At 54.6% G+C, this 14,811-nt stretch overlaps 4 protein-coding genes across 4 annotated transcripts; 2 read left to right on the forward strand and 2 right to left on the reverse strand.

The window, feature by feature from the left end:
• Positions 1–60: 60 nt before the first annotated feature.
• Positions 61–3,895, forward strand: BO72DRAFT_458907 (DUF3591 domain-containing protein; the record flags this gene model as incomplete). Its single annotated transcript, XM_040946401.1, has 3 exons — positions 61–3,212; positions 3,262–3,318; positions 3,400–3,895. 3 exons carry the CDS (start codon positions 61–63, stop codon positions 3,893–3,895), a joined length of 3,705 nt encoding a protein of 1,234 aa, XP_040801354.1.
• Positions 3,896–4,903: 1,008 nt separating this feature from the next.
• Positions 4,904–8,046, reverse strand: BO72DRAFT_429122 (serine/threonine-protein kinase; the record flags this gene model as incomplete). Its single annotated transcript, XM_040943065.1, has 5 exons — positions 4,904–5,776; positions 5,830–5,892; positions 5,942–6,654; positions 6,778–7,860; positions 7,920–8,046. 5 exons carry the CDS (start codon positions 8,044–8,046, stop codon positions 5,036–5,038), a joined length of 2,727 nt encoding a protein of 908 aa, XP_040801355.1. The 3' UTR covers positions 4,904–5,035.
• A 449-nt stretch (positions 8,047–8,495) lies between these two features.
• On the reverse strand, positions 8,496–10,552 carry BO72DRAFT_404212 (FKBP-type peptidyl-prolyl cis-trans isomerase). The gene is made up of 4 exons (XM_040942256.1): positions 10,286–10,552; positions 9,786–10,223; positions 9,058–9,727; positions 8,496–8,998 (listed from the first exon to the last, which is right to left on the reverse strand). Exons 1-4 carry the CDS (start codon positions 10,376–10,378, stop codon positions 8,793–8,795), a joined length of 1,407 nt encoding a protein of 468 aa, XP_040801356.1. The 5' UTR covers positions 10,379–10,552; the 3' UTR covers positions 8,496–8,792.
• Positions 10,553–10,805: 253 nt separating this feature from the next.
• Positions 10,806–14,735, forward strand: BO72DRAFT_527811 (putative DNA damage repair protein Mus42; the record flags this gene model as incomplete). The annotated part of the gene is made up of 2 exons (XM_040950136.1): positions 10,806–10,945; positions 11,023–14,735. Exons 1-2 carry the CDS (start codon positions 10,891–10,893, stop codon positions 14,733–14,735), a joined length of 3,768 nt encoding a protein of 1,255 aa, XP_040801357.1. The 5' UTR covers positions 10,806–10,890.
• Between the last annotated feature and the right edge of the window lie 76 nt (positions 14,736–14,811).

A 14,811-nucleotide genomic window follows, 5' to 3' on the forward strand; every position in this document is an offset into this window, starting at 1 on the left:
CGAACTCTCTCTCTCTCTCTCAACAACACCCACGATCACAACCACACTTTCGCCGTCAAAATGCCTCATGCGACCGAGCCCCCGGTCCCTGAGACCGAAGATTCGGTCTTCGAAAATGTGATGCGACAGATGAACGGCCCCCTCGGGGACGGCGCCATGTCCTTCGATTTCCTGTCGCGCGATCTGGAGCCCGGTGAGAAGGCCGACGACGCCGTGGACTACGAGGATTTCGACGACGATGAGCTTCCCGAAGAAGAAGAGCGGACGGGCCCTTCCGCTGCTGCCGACCACGACGACGATAATGGCATGATGGATCTCGGCGATGAAGACGCAGACAAGGATCTCTTTGGCGGGGAAGATGAGGATCTTTTTGGTGGTGGCGGCGGCGGCGGCGGCGAAGAGGATGATATTGGTGCTGCCGGCCGGGAGGGTGAGGATGATACACAGCAAGGTCCCCGCGATGAGTTGGACGATCTCTTCGGCGAGGGTCCGTCCTCGCCGGGCGCCGATCATGCGGATCCCACGCGAGACTTGTTCTTCGATGAGGAAGAGGAGACGACGGCAGCAGCGGCGACTGATGAAGTACGACCGGTAGTGAAGGGATCGGTGGCGGCAGCAGCAACGGCGGCGGCGGCGGAGCCGGTAATGGAGGCGCCAGTGCCTTCTCTGTCACAGGAGCCCGCGGCGGCGGCGCCCATGGATGAGGACGAGGTGGATCTTCTGCAGGAGGATGAGGCGCTGAGCCCGACGGCGGAGGATATGGATCCCGCGTCGTTGCGGGCGTGGAAACTCCAGCAGCAGCTGTTCGCCATGTCGGCGTACGGGCCGGACAACCCGCCTGCTCCGCCGGAGAACGTCGAGGAGCTGCTGCATTCGCTGTTCCCCACGTTTGACCGGAATGCTCTACCCCGGTTCCTCGAGCTGATCCCGCATAAGAAGGCCTTCTTCCTGGGCAAGCAGCCGCTGAAGCCTCCGAAACCGGTGATCCCGAGTAAGGTCAACATTGAGTTGGCGCAGGACCAGGAGCGAGTGTTCAAGGCCGCAGGCCAGGTCTTCAAACGCCCGCATGAAGCCGAGCATTCGGGCTTGGTGACGATTCTGGAGGCTGCGCAGGAGGACGAGGAGGAGATTCGAGAGGAGTTCGAGCACGATACGGACGTTGATGATACTTTGCCTGGCGGTGTCTCCCTGCATGACCTTCAGATCGTTTGCGCAGATTGGGATGTCAAGGACGATATCTCTATCATGGAAGTTGATGAGCCGGAGACTCAAGACGTCGACATGGAGGACGACTGGCTTCTCGACACAAATCGTCCCACGAAGAAACGCAAAATCGGTCGGGATCCATTGGAGGTAGTGGCACTCGCCCATATCGATGTGCCCATTGTCGATGACCCTGAGCAGGCAACCTCGCGGATCGCCCAGAAGGTGGTTGTCGACATGAACGACCCTCATATCCTCCTCGATGAGCGTGGACCAGAGAATGCCACGCAGAAGCCCAAAGCGTTGGGCGCCATTAACCGCGATGAAATGGACGCCAGTGTCACCAAGCGTCTCACCTCACGGTACAACATCTCGAACGACCAAGCTTACGATATGCTCAAGCAAAACCATCAGAACAAGGTCCGAAGCACTCTGGGCAATGTTACGTTGGAACACAGTATGCCTGCTCTACGCCTGCAGTGGCCTTACTACAAGACGGAGCTGGCCAAGGCCGAAGCTCGCTCGTTCCATCGTCCAGCACTTGCTTTCAGGCCGGGACAGACATGTTGGTTCAAAAACACCGCGTACATCAAGCGCAAGCATCAAAGGGGCAAAGACGTCAAAGCCCTCTTCGATTCCACCAAATCCCTCTCCCTGGCTGATAACTCCAACGTCTTGCTGGTCGAATACTCGGAAGAGGTTCCTATCATGCTGTCCAATTTCGGTATGTCTAACCGCTTCATCAATTACTACCGCAGGAAGAGCATGGAAGACCCCACGCGCCCGAAGGCAGAGATTGGCGAGACCGTTGTCCTGCTCCCTCAAGATAAGAGTCCGTTCTCAATCTTCGGTCACGTCGATCCGGGCGAGATAACCCCCGCAATCTCCAACTCAATGTATCGCGCACCGCTGTTCCAGCACCAGGCCAAGTCGAACGACTTCCTGATCGTGCGCAGCACGACTGGCTCCGGCGGTAGCGACTACTACATCCGGAACATTGAGAATCTGTATGTGGCTGGGCAGCAGTTTCCTTCGGTGGACGTGCCCGGGCCCCACTCGCGGAAGGTCACCACGGTGGCGAAGAATCGTATGAAGATGCTGGTCTATCGTCTGCTGAAGAAGAGCCCCGATCTCCGACTCTCCATCAGCGACGTTACGGCGCACATTCCCGGCACCAGTGATATGCAGAACCGTCAAAAGGTGAAGGACTTTCTTCAGCACGACAAGGACTCGAAGTACTGGGTGCCCATGGAGCCGGTTCCGGAGCAGGATGTAATTCGGTCGTGGGTGCAACCGGAGGATGTATGTCTGCTGGAATCCATGCAGGTCGGTCAGCAGCACCTTCACGACACCGGCTTTGGCAACGATGCCGAGACTGGCGGCGACGATGATGACGATGGAGAAGGCGAGAGCTTCGAACAGCAAATGGCACCTTGGAAGGCTACACGCAACTTCCTCCTGGCCTCTCAGGGTAAAGCGATGCTCAAACTACACGGTGAAGGCGACCCTACTGGGCGTGGAGAGGGATTCAGCTTCATCAAGACCTCCATGAAGGGTGGATTCAAGGCTGTTGGTGAGAGTGTGGAGGATAAACTCGATGCACAAAGACTCAAAGAATTGGGTGGCCACAGCTACAATGTCGCTCGGCAGCAGAAATCCTACGAAACGTCCATTCGCCGCATCTGGGATGCGCAGAAGGCCAGCCTGTCGTCGACCGTTGAGCATTCCGATGAGGAGAGCGACATTGACCGCGATGACGAAGCCGAGTACAGCAAGCCGACACCCAGATCCGAAGCGCCTACGCCGGCCCCATATCGGCGCGACGACGAGACGACCAGTCAGTTTAGCAGGATGAGCTTGCCAGACCAGAGAGGCAAAGTTCTGCGCATCATGCGGACATACAAGGACGAAAAAGGTCAACTCTATCAAAAGGAACAGATGGTCTTCGACCCCAAGGTTATTCGGCACTATATTCAACACCGTCACCGCGTGGAAGCTTTGAGCACGAAGTAAGGTTTCCCTTCCCAATGCTCTGGACAAGTTGACTGACCGTCCCAGACTGGATTCTTTGCAGCCCACCGGCGATCCGGAAATCGATGCTCGCAACAAGAAACTGTATGTTTCATCTTCTCCCCTAAATATACCTTATAGGCCCTTGGGGACTTGGGCACACTAACCATCTCAACTCCACCACAGTCTGGAAGCCGAATTGAGCCGTCTCAACCGCAACAAGGAGCGTCGCTTTGCCCGCGAGAAGCAAAAGGGAGCTGCCCGTGCCTCAGCCGGAGATTCACCCGCCGACGGTGGCGGTGGCTCCGGCAAGTCCGCTGGCACACAACGCAAATGCGCCAACTGCGGCCAGGTCGGCCATATCAAGACCAACAAAAAGTGCGTTCTCAACCAGGATGAGTGTCTTCACCCCCCATTTGATTCGCAATCCTCGTTCTTTACTGCTTCCTCAACACCCCGCTCTTCTCCTTGGCCGGCCTCTCCATCGCCTCGCCCGTCTCTGTCCACCTCCACTCCGGCTCCCACAGCCGCAGGAAAAACAGGAGGCGATGGACGAAGGCGCATGGCACTCCCCCTAAAAGGCATTCTAAAAAAGCCCACCACCACCCCTGGACCTGATTCTAGATGTGCATCTGGCACTGGCTCCCACGCTAGACCCTCCTTTCCCGGGATTCCCAATTAGCGGAAATAAGCAAGCTCAGCAACCCATTGCTGCTGCCCACTGCATAGGATCCTTTCACCCCCTTCATACCCCAAGATGCGCATCGGAAGACAAGGACCTATCTTCAGAAAACCCCAAATGAGGAATCTAAGCTAACACATGAACCCACAACCGCCAAACAGACTCTGTCCCCTTCTCAACGGCACCATGAAACCCGAAGATCGAGTCAGCGACTCCGCCTTTGCAATGGGCGCGCCTCCTGCTCTGTGAATGATAGCCGTCGCTCACCTACAGGTTTCTGTCAACCCTCGACACATCCGCACCTCTTCTCACCAAATCGCATCCACGTCCGACTCCTCCCATATCTCTTACTTTTGACCATATGATACCCCCAACTCTCAGACTTTTCAGAGCTCTTGCTTCTCGCCTACTTTTTCCCCTCTCCCTACACCTTCATCGCAGATCGCTTGTGCCTGGTTATCAGGCTTTCGGAACAATCCGTCTGTATCTCCTACTTTCCGGTATTCCACCCTAACGTGTTTCCCTATACACACGGCCGCTTGAGAACTATCGATGTTGCAGTGATCACCTCGCAACGCAATGTCACATGGGTTTGAAATTCAAATTGCCGGGACTAGAAGCATAAGCAACAAGCATCTTTCATCTCGTACTTCGGCTTTTGCTTGACTTGATCATGTAATTGGCGTTACCTTGGCGCGGCGCTGGATTAAGCAACATGACATAGAATGGTCCCTTTAGCCATGACTATCTCTGTCGTTTGGGCAAATGACCATCTCAAAAATTGAATCACAATGACATAACATATGATAATTCCATTTCTCCTACACGTAGGTTGCACAAGTTCATATGACCCCTGCGGCTAGTAGCTTGCTCTGTCGTAATAAGAATATTCTCTACTGTGGGCTGTGAAGTAGCTGTTCAAAACCTGTAGAAGTAATTGTTCGTTTCATCGTATCAATATCCAATAACGACTGACAGCCGGTACAAGTAGATATACCGGTAAGATATCTCGCTTCTTAAGGATGAGTGATGTCTGCCACATAAAAATGTCTAATGAAGAATACATCATGAGCCTTTCGTGTACATTCGTCGCTCTTGATTCCCGAGGTTCATGAAATAAAGGGTACCCAGCCAACGACGCTACGAGCCATATAGTTCCGACAGCTGGCCTCGCCCTAGACGGTAACGACCCCGATCAGGAGTTAAGGCTACGGCCACGGACTTGGGACGTCGATAGGTGTAACCCAAGAATGCCCCTTTCTTGCGCATCTCGAGCACTGTTCTCCGCATTTGCCGGTCACGCAGAAGCTTGTCCCGCGGGCGTTTTCGCTCCTTCCTCTTGCGATCCATGTGCGGAGAGGCTTTACCTCCTGGCCCTGGACCTGGACCAGGTGCGGGATGTCGATTCGCATCGTGGGGCAGAGGAGTTTCGGCTTTAGCTGGAACCGGCTCTTCGATCTCACTGTCATCTTCGGGGTGGTCAGGATCCGACATGATGGAGATATTATCGTGGTCACCCTCGTATCCTGCATCGTCAAAGTACCTGGTGTCCTCCCAGCCTTTCACTTTGGGGATGAATGGAGGAACCGACTGATGGATCTCATCCCACTTGATGTTGCGGAAGAAAGGATGAATCTTGATATCTGCTGCGTCGTTTGGGAAGACGTAAAAACCCTTGTAGTTTCGACTGCGATGATCCATATTATAGAAGAAATGTCGGGATGGTAATCGGGAGCTCAGAGAGTCATTAATCTTGTACTTGCTTGACGACAGCCGATGCTCCTTTTCTTGAAGCAGATAATTGATAAGGTCAATTGCGTCAGGCGAAACCCGCTTGTCCGACGCTCTACTGGCGGGAAAGCAGAGTGTCTCATGGTGATGCTTTTGTCTTGATTAGCTTCACTAGGGGTTTCAGGTATCGTACAGCCACGTACATGGATCTTCATCTTGGTCTTCTGACGATCGTGCGAAGCAAAGGGCGTGAAGCCGTAGAGACACTGTCGCGCTCGAGTTAGCACTGTTCATACATCTCAACGACCATCGTACCTCGTATAGTATGATGCCGATACTCCACCAGTCACATCGGCCGTCATATAGCTCACCCCGAACAACCTCTGGTGCCATGTATTGGTTAGTTCCCACGACGCTTGCGGCCAAACGCCGCTTCTGAGTGCGGTCACGCCATCCAAGCAGGCCCATCGTAGGTGGTGTACAGTCAGTCTCAGTTCCAGGACCGAAATCATGGAATGATGCCTTTGCCGGCTTGCGAGCTTCTTTTCTGTCCTGAGAATCCCCGGCCACTTGGATCCCGAGTTTCCTGAGCAGGGAGTATCGCTGCTCATTGTAATATACTTGATCATGAGCCCAATGTCCGTCAAAGGCTAGGCCAAAGTCGGATATTTTCAAATGACCGGACGCAGATATGAGGAAATTGTCGGGCTTGACATCGCGATGAATCCAACATAGCCGATGGGCTTCTTCGATACACAGGATCATCTCTGCAACATACCATCGGGTGATTTCTTCGGGCAAGATGCACTGGCGCATTAGCAATCCCAGGAAATCACCACCGACCATGTAGTCCATGATAAGATACAAATGATCACGATCCTGGAAGCTTGCAATCAATGGCACGATCCATCGAGATTTGGCCGATGCAACAAGAAAGTCTCGTTCGGCTCGGAGGTGACCTTCTTGGCTGTTCCGTATCATTGCAGATTTCCGGATCACTTTCATTGCAAATACATCCTTCTTGACCCCTACCATCATCCTCCGACGTGTGCTTGTGGTCCCATCTATGACAGAGATAGACCGGGTTTTGAGCTTTGCCAGCTCTCCTTTGCAGAATGAATGCTTCTCCCCATGTGCATTGGTACCGTCACGTTCTGCCACTTTCTGTTCTCTGACCAGCCTCACAACTCCAAAACTCCCCCTTCCTAGAACCTTGATTGCTTCAAATCCAGCGAGAGATACCGTCTCGTCCTGTCGGCCACAACGAGAGTGACTTTTGAGAACACGACATTGGCGCAGATACTGCCGTTCCTGGATGATCCAGGTTTCCCAAATTCTCGCCCTTTCTTCAGGAGCCAGAGGAAGGCCATAGATATACTGCTCAAGCTCATGCTGGCGCTGCGAGCGAAGATCCGTCCCACAAAATACCGAGTTGAAATATGTTTCGAAGAAGACTTTTGCATTGGCAGCAGCCTCCACTGTAATTATCGAGGGCGGCCGACTGAGTGAGCCTTCGATCACTTGGGTATGTGTACTCTCGTCGCTGCTAGACGGTGACCTTGTTTGTTTCGCCTGCTCGGCATCTACAATGCCTTGCTTCGAGCCTCCTGACGGCTCTCCTGATGTGGGAGGCGTCGTGGGAGGAGTTGTCTGAGGAGTGGAACGTGTACAAGTCGGAGACACACTGTCTTCCGGCGAGCTTTGGGGATCGGAGCTATCCTGAGCACTGTCGCCTTGCTTGTTCAATGCAGGGACAAGTGACGGCCCTGGAAACTGAGGAAGCCGAAAACTAGGCCGCGAGCGAAGATGTGAGCGACGGATGACCGTAGGATTTCCAAAAGTGGTTGATAGCTTGGTTGACACAATATGTGTGAGAGCTGCCGGTGTCGACTGACTTCGCTTCAAAACTTCGGATAAACGTTTGTGGCTTGGTCGCACGATTGGGAGAGGGGCTTGCAGGGGTGCTTCTGAGGGTTTTGAGGCCACCTCTGGGTGGGCTTGGACATTTTCGACGGACTCTTTGATGTGATTGGAACTGGAATCAATGTTACCAGTCGGGCTTGATCCTTCAGACGCATCCGGAGATCCATCGAGGACTGCAATCCGACCGGATTGCTCTTCGTTCTGTCCATTCTCGACAGGAGCAGGAAAAGAGTGGAAGGTCTGTAAGGGGACGCGGTCATCCTCGACTATTCGTGGGTCATCTGGGTTGTGGGCTGCCACTGCTTTCAACACTACGGCCATCAATTAGCTTGGTGAATTACTCATGAGAACTGAACGAGCGGCGACGTACCTTGCGCAGGGTTTCGTAGACCCAGGAGTGACAGTATTCTCGAGCTCCGTTGACGGATACGTTCTCGAACGCTGTCCTTGCTCTTAAGCTGACTCGGGTGAGGGTCAGAGCTTCGAGTACCTGACATCATTGTCTCGATGGTAGATCCTTCACTGCTCATGATATCGAGAGATGTTGGGCTATCATCCGGAGTTTGCGAGCTCTCGTCCATCCTGAGCTGCCTTGAGGCGATTGGGCCGACTTGATATTGATACTATGAGGGGGGCTGGAGCTCGTCATGCACCTACCCTTAATCATAGAAGTACATGTGCTGCTTGCTTTATTGTATAAAACGAAAGAAAGAAAGGCACCGTCATGTGCTTCATCACTCTGTCGAGACATGGAACGCCTCTTGAGTTGAATGCCTATGCAGTTACAGAGGAGATGAGGGAGTTGCAAGGTTGGCGCAGCGAGAGGAGGTGCCCGTGGATTGATGCAGTCCCGATTAGGCAACCCCCATGAGAGTCACTCCATCCATATATACGTCTACCGAGGAAGGAACGCTATGACTACGACGGAAGGACAAGATGATGGATGATGGATGATATGCAATCACTTTTTGAGATTGTGAACACAGATATTCCGTTACTATCCTCCTCCCTGCCAAATGCAGCGGACGGCTGTGCAAAGAAACAAGTCGGATATCACAGAAATCAAAAGTCATATATTCGAAAACCCCCGGAACACCGATTCTTTTGGGAAAGAAATTAAATCCAACAGACATGATAGCAATAGAAAGATTAAATGCAATAGGATGAGAGACTGCAATCAGAGCGATGCTGGGTGCTAGGTCAACAAGCGGAAGGGCGGAAACAAACATCCCCAGGAAACTGCTTATTTGATCTCGAGCAGCTTGACGTCGAAGATCAACTTCGAGTTGGCAGGGATGCCGGGAAGAGCACGCTTGCCATAAGCAAGGTGGGCGGGGATGGTGATGCGGCGCTCACCACCGACGGCCATACCGGCAATACCGATGTCCCAGCCCTTGATGACCTCACCCTTGCCAAGCTTGAAGGTGAAAGGCTTGCCCTTCTTGTTGGCTGCAGTCACACATGTTAGTCGAGTCATTGCTTGATGTGAGATATGGTTTGGGACTTACCATCGAAGACCTTGCCATCCTCGAGCTTGCCGATGTAGCGCATAGCGACGGTGTTGCCGGCCTTGGCAGCAGCACCCTTGCCAAGCTTCTTGTCGTCGACCTTGACACCCTTGACCTCCTTGACACCCAGGGTGCCGGTGGTCTTCTCAGCAGGCTTCTCAGCAGGCTTCTGGGCGGAGGGAGTGGGGCCCTGCTCCAGGTTCTTGGCGAACTGAACCTTCTTGCCCTCCTTGGCATCCTTCTTCTCCTCAACGGGGGCAGCCTCGCCGTTGTTCTTCTTGAGCTTCTTCTGCTGCTTCTTGCTGAGAGCAGGCTCGTTGGCAGCAGGCTTGGCCTCCTCGGCGGCACGCTTGTTCTTGCCCTTGGTCTCGACCAGCTTGGGGGCCTCCTCGTCGCTCTCAACCTCGGTGATTCTGGGGTCCTCCAGCTCATCGAGGTCGTCGCTCTCGTCCTCCTCGCCCAACAGAGCCTCGAGATCCAGCTCCTCCTCACCAGGGGGGAGGTCGTAGTCGTCCTCATCGTAGTCATCCTCGTCGTCGGAACCACAGGGGCCGTGCTCATCAGCGGGAACGACGTAGTTACCGGTCAGGTAGATGGTGTGGGTACCGGTGACCTTGAAGAAAACACGCTCCTCCTCACCAACGGTGATGTCGAGAGGCTGCTGGCAGTTCTACATGGCGAAGAGTCAATGGATTGTTAGATGGCATGATCAGAGATTTGGCTCTTACCTTCTCGGGGTCCAGGGTACAGAGCACCAGCTCATCCAACTCGAGACCCTCGTCGGACTCATCATCAGAATCGTCATCGGTGGCGGGGGCCTTGCCCTTGACCAGCTTGGAGATAGCAGCCTTCAGGTCAAACTCCTCATCCTCGTCATCTTCCTCGGAGTCCTCGTCCATAGCATCCTCGAGCTCCTTGCGGGCAGCAGCAAGCTTGAGCTTGCGGGCCTTCTCCTTGTCGCTGGGGCCGCCGTTGACCTCCTCGTCATCCTCGGAATCTTCCTCGGAGTCATCCTCATAGTCCTCATCATCAGACTCGTCCTCGAGGTCCAAGCCAGGAGGAGGGCGAACGAGCTTCAGGGTGGCGCGAGGACGCTTGTTGGAGTCGAAGCCATCCTCGTACTCGGGGGCCTCATCGGGGTCGATGGCAGCCATGGTCACACGGAACTTCACATTGCATTAGCATCATTTCCGAGATGGTCTTTAGTCTCAATGTCAATTGGACTCACCATGGCAGCAGCCTCAGGGACCACGGCGGGAATCAGAGCTCCGCCAGCGGGAACTCTGAGCGCATAGACGGCAACAGGCTGAACACCAGACATTTTGAATGTGATATGTGATATAGGGGGGGGTATGAGGTTTTGTAAAGAAGGACACGAACAGAGCCCGACGAAAAGAAAGAGAGAAAAGGCAGATAAAAGATCGTCTACCAGAAAGCACGGAAGAACGAAGGGAACAGAAGGAGGAGGAAGAGTCGAGGAAGAGGAAAAGTTTTGACGCCGCCGCAGCACGCCCGGAATTGCTGTGGCTGCACCGAGACCGTCCTTCACCGCCTTTGAGCTTTTTTTTTTTTTTTTCCCTTCATCAAGAATTTCCCGGGCAACCAATCACCTCGGAAGACCCACTCTGTCACCGCCTTCCAAGAAGGCTCTCTATCATTCGAGCTCTTATTGAGTCACGTGATGTATCTTCTCCACTCCCCGCGCTGGCATGCAGTCCGAGGTCCTTCATTGCCTCTGCCGCTTCCAGACCCATTCATTCATTCGCTGCTATCGGGAACCACAGGCACACTCTCACTGTCCTCGCCCGATCATGCTACTTGTCTTGGCCCAACATGGGCTCAGTGTTGGATCAGAATTCTAGTGCCGTGCGCAAGCGTATTCAGAACCGTACGTGGTGTTTACTCCCCCTCATTCCGCTGCCAGGCACGTCCGCACCGCTAATCGCTTATCGCGCCGCTGTATAGATCAATTCGAAGATGAGGGTGGCGAAGAATACGATGCCTCCACCTTTGGTGGCTTCAGCGATTATATGCGCAGGAAGAAGCTCAAGCTGCAGAATTTGGACGCCGAGATACGCTCCTCTGCTTCTGAGAATCCCCCCATCTTTCGAGGCGTTGTAGCGCACGTGAATGGTTACACCCAACCGTCTCTGCAGGACCTTCATAAATTGATTGTCAGCCATGGTGGTGGTTTTCTCCAGTACCTGAGCGGCAAGACGGATGCCACTCACATCATCGCCAGCTCACTGACCCCCAAGAAACGGGAGGAGTTCCGAAGATATCGGATTGTGAAACCAGCATGGGTAGTGGAGAGTGTCCAGGCGGGTCGCTTGCTCCCCTGGGATCAGTTCCGCGTCGTTGACGAAGGACATGCACAGAAAGTCTTGAAGTTCGACAATGGGCGTATGCTGAGCCGAACCAACACTTTACAGGCCGGCTATCGGGAGCAGAGCAGGAATAGCTGGTATGCCTCTCAACTTCAGGCAACGGAGGCAACTAGTCCCGTGAGGTCTCCTTTGGGGCAGCCTGCGGGTTCAGCGTCGACGGAGACACAACCGAATTTGGCTTCCCAGTCGGACTATGGCGAATTCCCTAGCTTTTCGATGGACGAGACGAGCAATCCTCTCCCTGTCTCGCAACAAACCAATGTACTATCTTCTCCCAGGGATCCTGAACCTAAAAAGGACGACCCAGGCAATGATATTATTTCTCCCCGTTCAAATATCTCGCAAAAAACATTCCCATCGGCTCAACAAGCTAGTCCCTCGAAACCAGGATTGACTTCTGAAGAATACAATGCTCAACTCTTGACGGATCCCCGCATGCGCAACTCCAGTGTAGTCAACCCGGAGTTCATCCAGCAATACTACAAAGAGTCACGTTTGCATCATCTCTCGACGTGGAAGGCGAATCTTAAAGCCCAACTCCAATCGGCAGCTGCGGAGAAGTCGCAATCCCAGTTCAAGGGCGCGAAACCTGTTCCCGGCGCCAGACGATATATCATGCATGTGGATTTTGATTGCTTCTTTGCCGCTGTATCGACATTGAAACACCCTCATCTGAAAGGAAAGCCGGTGGCGGTGGCACATGGCGCTGGGTCGGGCTCTGAGATCGCAAGCTGCAACTATGAGGCCCGTGCGCATGGGATCAAGAACGGAATGTGGATGAAAGGCGCTTTGGAAGCGTGTCCTAGTCTACAGGTCGTACCTTATGATTTTCCGGCATACGAGGAAGCGAGTCGAAAATTCTACAACGCCATCCTCGCCATAGACGGCATTGTTCAGAGTGTGAGCATCGATGAAGCGCTTGTCGACATCACCATGCAATGCTTGCATGCTGGAGGTTCGGATGGGAGAGGTGTTTCTGAAGGGTCTATCTACCGGGAACAAGCCAAAGCCGATGAGATTGCGCAAGCATTGCGGACAACCGTAAAGGAACAAACGGGCTGCGCAGTCTCCGTGGGCATTGGTGGCAACATTCTCCAGGCTAAAGTAGCCTTGCGCAAAGCGAAACCGGCGGGTCAGTCTCAGCTGAAGCCTGACGAATTACTAGATTTCATAGGGGGTCTGACGGTCCAAAGTCTTCCGGGCGTCGGTCATAGCATGGGTGCGAAGTTAGAGGAGCTAGGCGTCAAGTTTGTGAAAGATGTTCGGGAGTTGACTCGTGAAAGGCTCACATCCAGCTTGGGTCCCAAGACAGGCGTCAAGCTTTGGGAGTATGCGCGAGGCATCGATCGGACCGAGGTCGGCAACCAGACGATACGCAAGTCCGTCTCTGCCGAAGTCAACTGGGGGATTCGCTTTGTCAATCAGAATCAGGCCGAGGATTTTATCCGATCATTGTGCGACGAGTTGCACAAGCGACTAGTCGAGAACCTCGTTAAAGGCAAGCAGTTGACGCTCAAGGTGATGCGGAGAGCAGCCGACGCGCCCCTGGAAGCTGTGAAGCACCTGGGACACGGCAAATGCGACATTCTCAACCGAAGTGTCATGCTCGGCGTAGCCACCAATGCGTCTGAGGTTCTGGGGAAGGAGGCCGTGGCCATGCTTCGCAGCTTTGGCATCTCACCAGGTGATTTGAGAGGGTTGGGGGTACAAATGACCAAACTCGAGCCGCTCAAGTCTGGGTCTCCTCGCAAGCCCGACGGCAGCCAGCAGCAGCTGAACTTCAAGGCATCGCCCATCCGCAGAAGCATCGAGCGACCTGAAGACCCGGACGACGTGGAGAGTCCTCGGCGGGGCGAGTCCGAGACCGTTCGGTCCGTGCCCTCGATGCACGAGAGCGGCCACAAGCCATTGAACATTTCAGGAACGCAATTCATCTTGCCCTCGCAGATTGACCCGCAGGTCGTCGCCGAACTACCCAACGACATTCGCTCGAAACTGGTAGCCCAGGGCCGGTCTCGCCGCGACACGCGGTCGACCTCGCCCTGTCCGCCCACTCGCACGCGCCGACCCATAGGGGGCGCAGAGCTGCCTCCGCCGTCACAGCTCGACCCAGAGACGCTTATGGCGTTACCAGAGGACGTCCGGGCCGAAGTACTAGGTTATTACACCCGCGACTCCAGCGACCCGGACAACCAAACCCCCGAACCCTGGACATCAGCACCTACCACCACCGCAACCACCAACCCTCCCCGCCCAACCTCCTCATCCTCAAGCTCCCTCAAACTCCGCAAACCCACCACGCCCACCAAGCGCCGTCGCGGCCGTCCTCCCATCATCAAATCCAGTCTAGCCACGACCCTAACCCAAGCCAAATTCGTCCGCCCGAACCCGCCACCACCATCAGCTTCAGCATCAACCACCACTACCACCACCACCACCACCGACCCTCAAGCAAGAGAAGTCTCCGCCGACTTTCTAGCAGCTTTACCCGAAGACATCCGCCAAGAAATCCTCGAAGAACAGCATCGAACCCGTCTGCTTCAACGCCCAGCCCTCCACCCTTCAACCCACGCACGACCACCGACAACAAACAACAACAATGCCCCTCCACAACCTCCCCGCGAAAAAACAATCCCCCTCCCCCCGCTCCCCGCACGCCCCACCTTCACCGCCAACCGCCTAACCTCCCTCCCGGACCTCCGCAACGCCCTGAAAGCCTGGTACACCGCTTTCAACCCCAGACCTGATCCCAACGAAGAGGACGAAGCAGACGAAAACGAAGAGGAAGAAGAAGAAGAACCAGGCCCCTTCGACGAAGACATCCTCTCGCTAGCCCGGTACCTGAAACGGGTTGTCCTGGACGAGCGGGACCTCGATAAAGCGGTCGCCGTCGTAAAGTGGTTGATCTGGTTGGTCGAGAATGATTACCCGGGGGTCACGGCTGATACTACTGGTACTGGTAATGGTGCTGGCGGTAGCAGTAGCGGTAGCGGTAGCGATGGCCCGGCTAGTTCTGCTCACAGTAGCGGGAGCGGGAGCGCTAGCGGCAGCGGTCCCGGGTTTGGGTTTGGGTTTGGAAGCTCGCAGGAGGAGGAAGACGCCTTCAAGACGCCCAGTCCGAGTGGCAAGATCTCCCGGCCGGAGGGGGATGGGTCCCAGCGGCGGCGGCAGCGGAAGCAGCAGCGGAAGCAGCGGGTCGGGAGGAGGTGGGGGGCTGCGGTGAGGATGGTGAAGGAGAGTGTTTTGGAGGCGGTTGGGGAGAGGGGGTTAGGGGTGGTTGATTTTGAATGAGGGTTTTTCCAAATCTAACTTGGCTAGGGAATAACCGTGTGTTGTATGTTAGTTTACTCATCGTGGGTTAGTCAAC

The sequence above is a fragment of the Aspergillus fijiensis genome (assembly GCF_003184825.1).
Source record: "Aspergillus fijiensis CBS 313.89 unplaced genomic scaffold BO72scaffold_23, whole genome shotgun sequence".
Classification (NCBI taxonomy): Eukaryota; Fungi; Ascomycota; class Eurotiomycetes; order Eurotiales; family Aspergillaceae; genus Aspergillus; species Aspergillus fijiensis.

What these genes read in the sequence shown, in the direction of transcription:
- BO72DRAFT_404212 (XM_040942256.1), bottom strand. Translation starts at nt 10,378, where the DNA reads ATGTCTGGTGTTCAGCCTGTTGCCGTCTATGCGCTCAGAGTTCCCGCT. An exon ending in TCCCTGAGGCTGCTGCCATG is followed by an intron (nt 10,224 to 10,285) that starts GTGAGTCCAATT and finishes TGCAATGTGAAG; the next exon opens with TTCCGTGTGACCATGGCTGC. An exon ending in GGATGGCAAGGTCTTCGATG is followed by an intron (nt 8,999 to 9,057) that starts GTAAGTCCCAAA and finishes GTGTGACTGCAG; the next exon opens with CCAACAAGAAGGGCAAGCCT.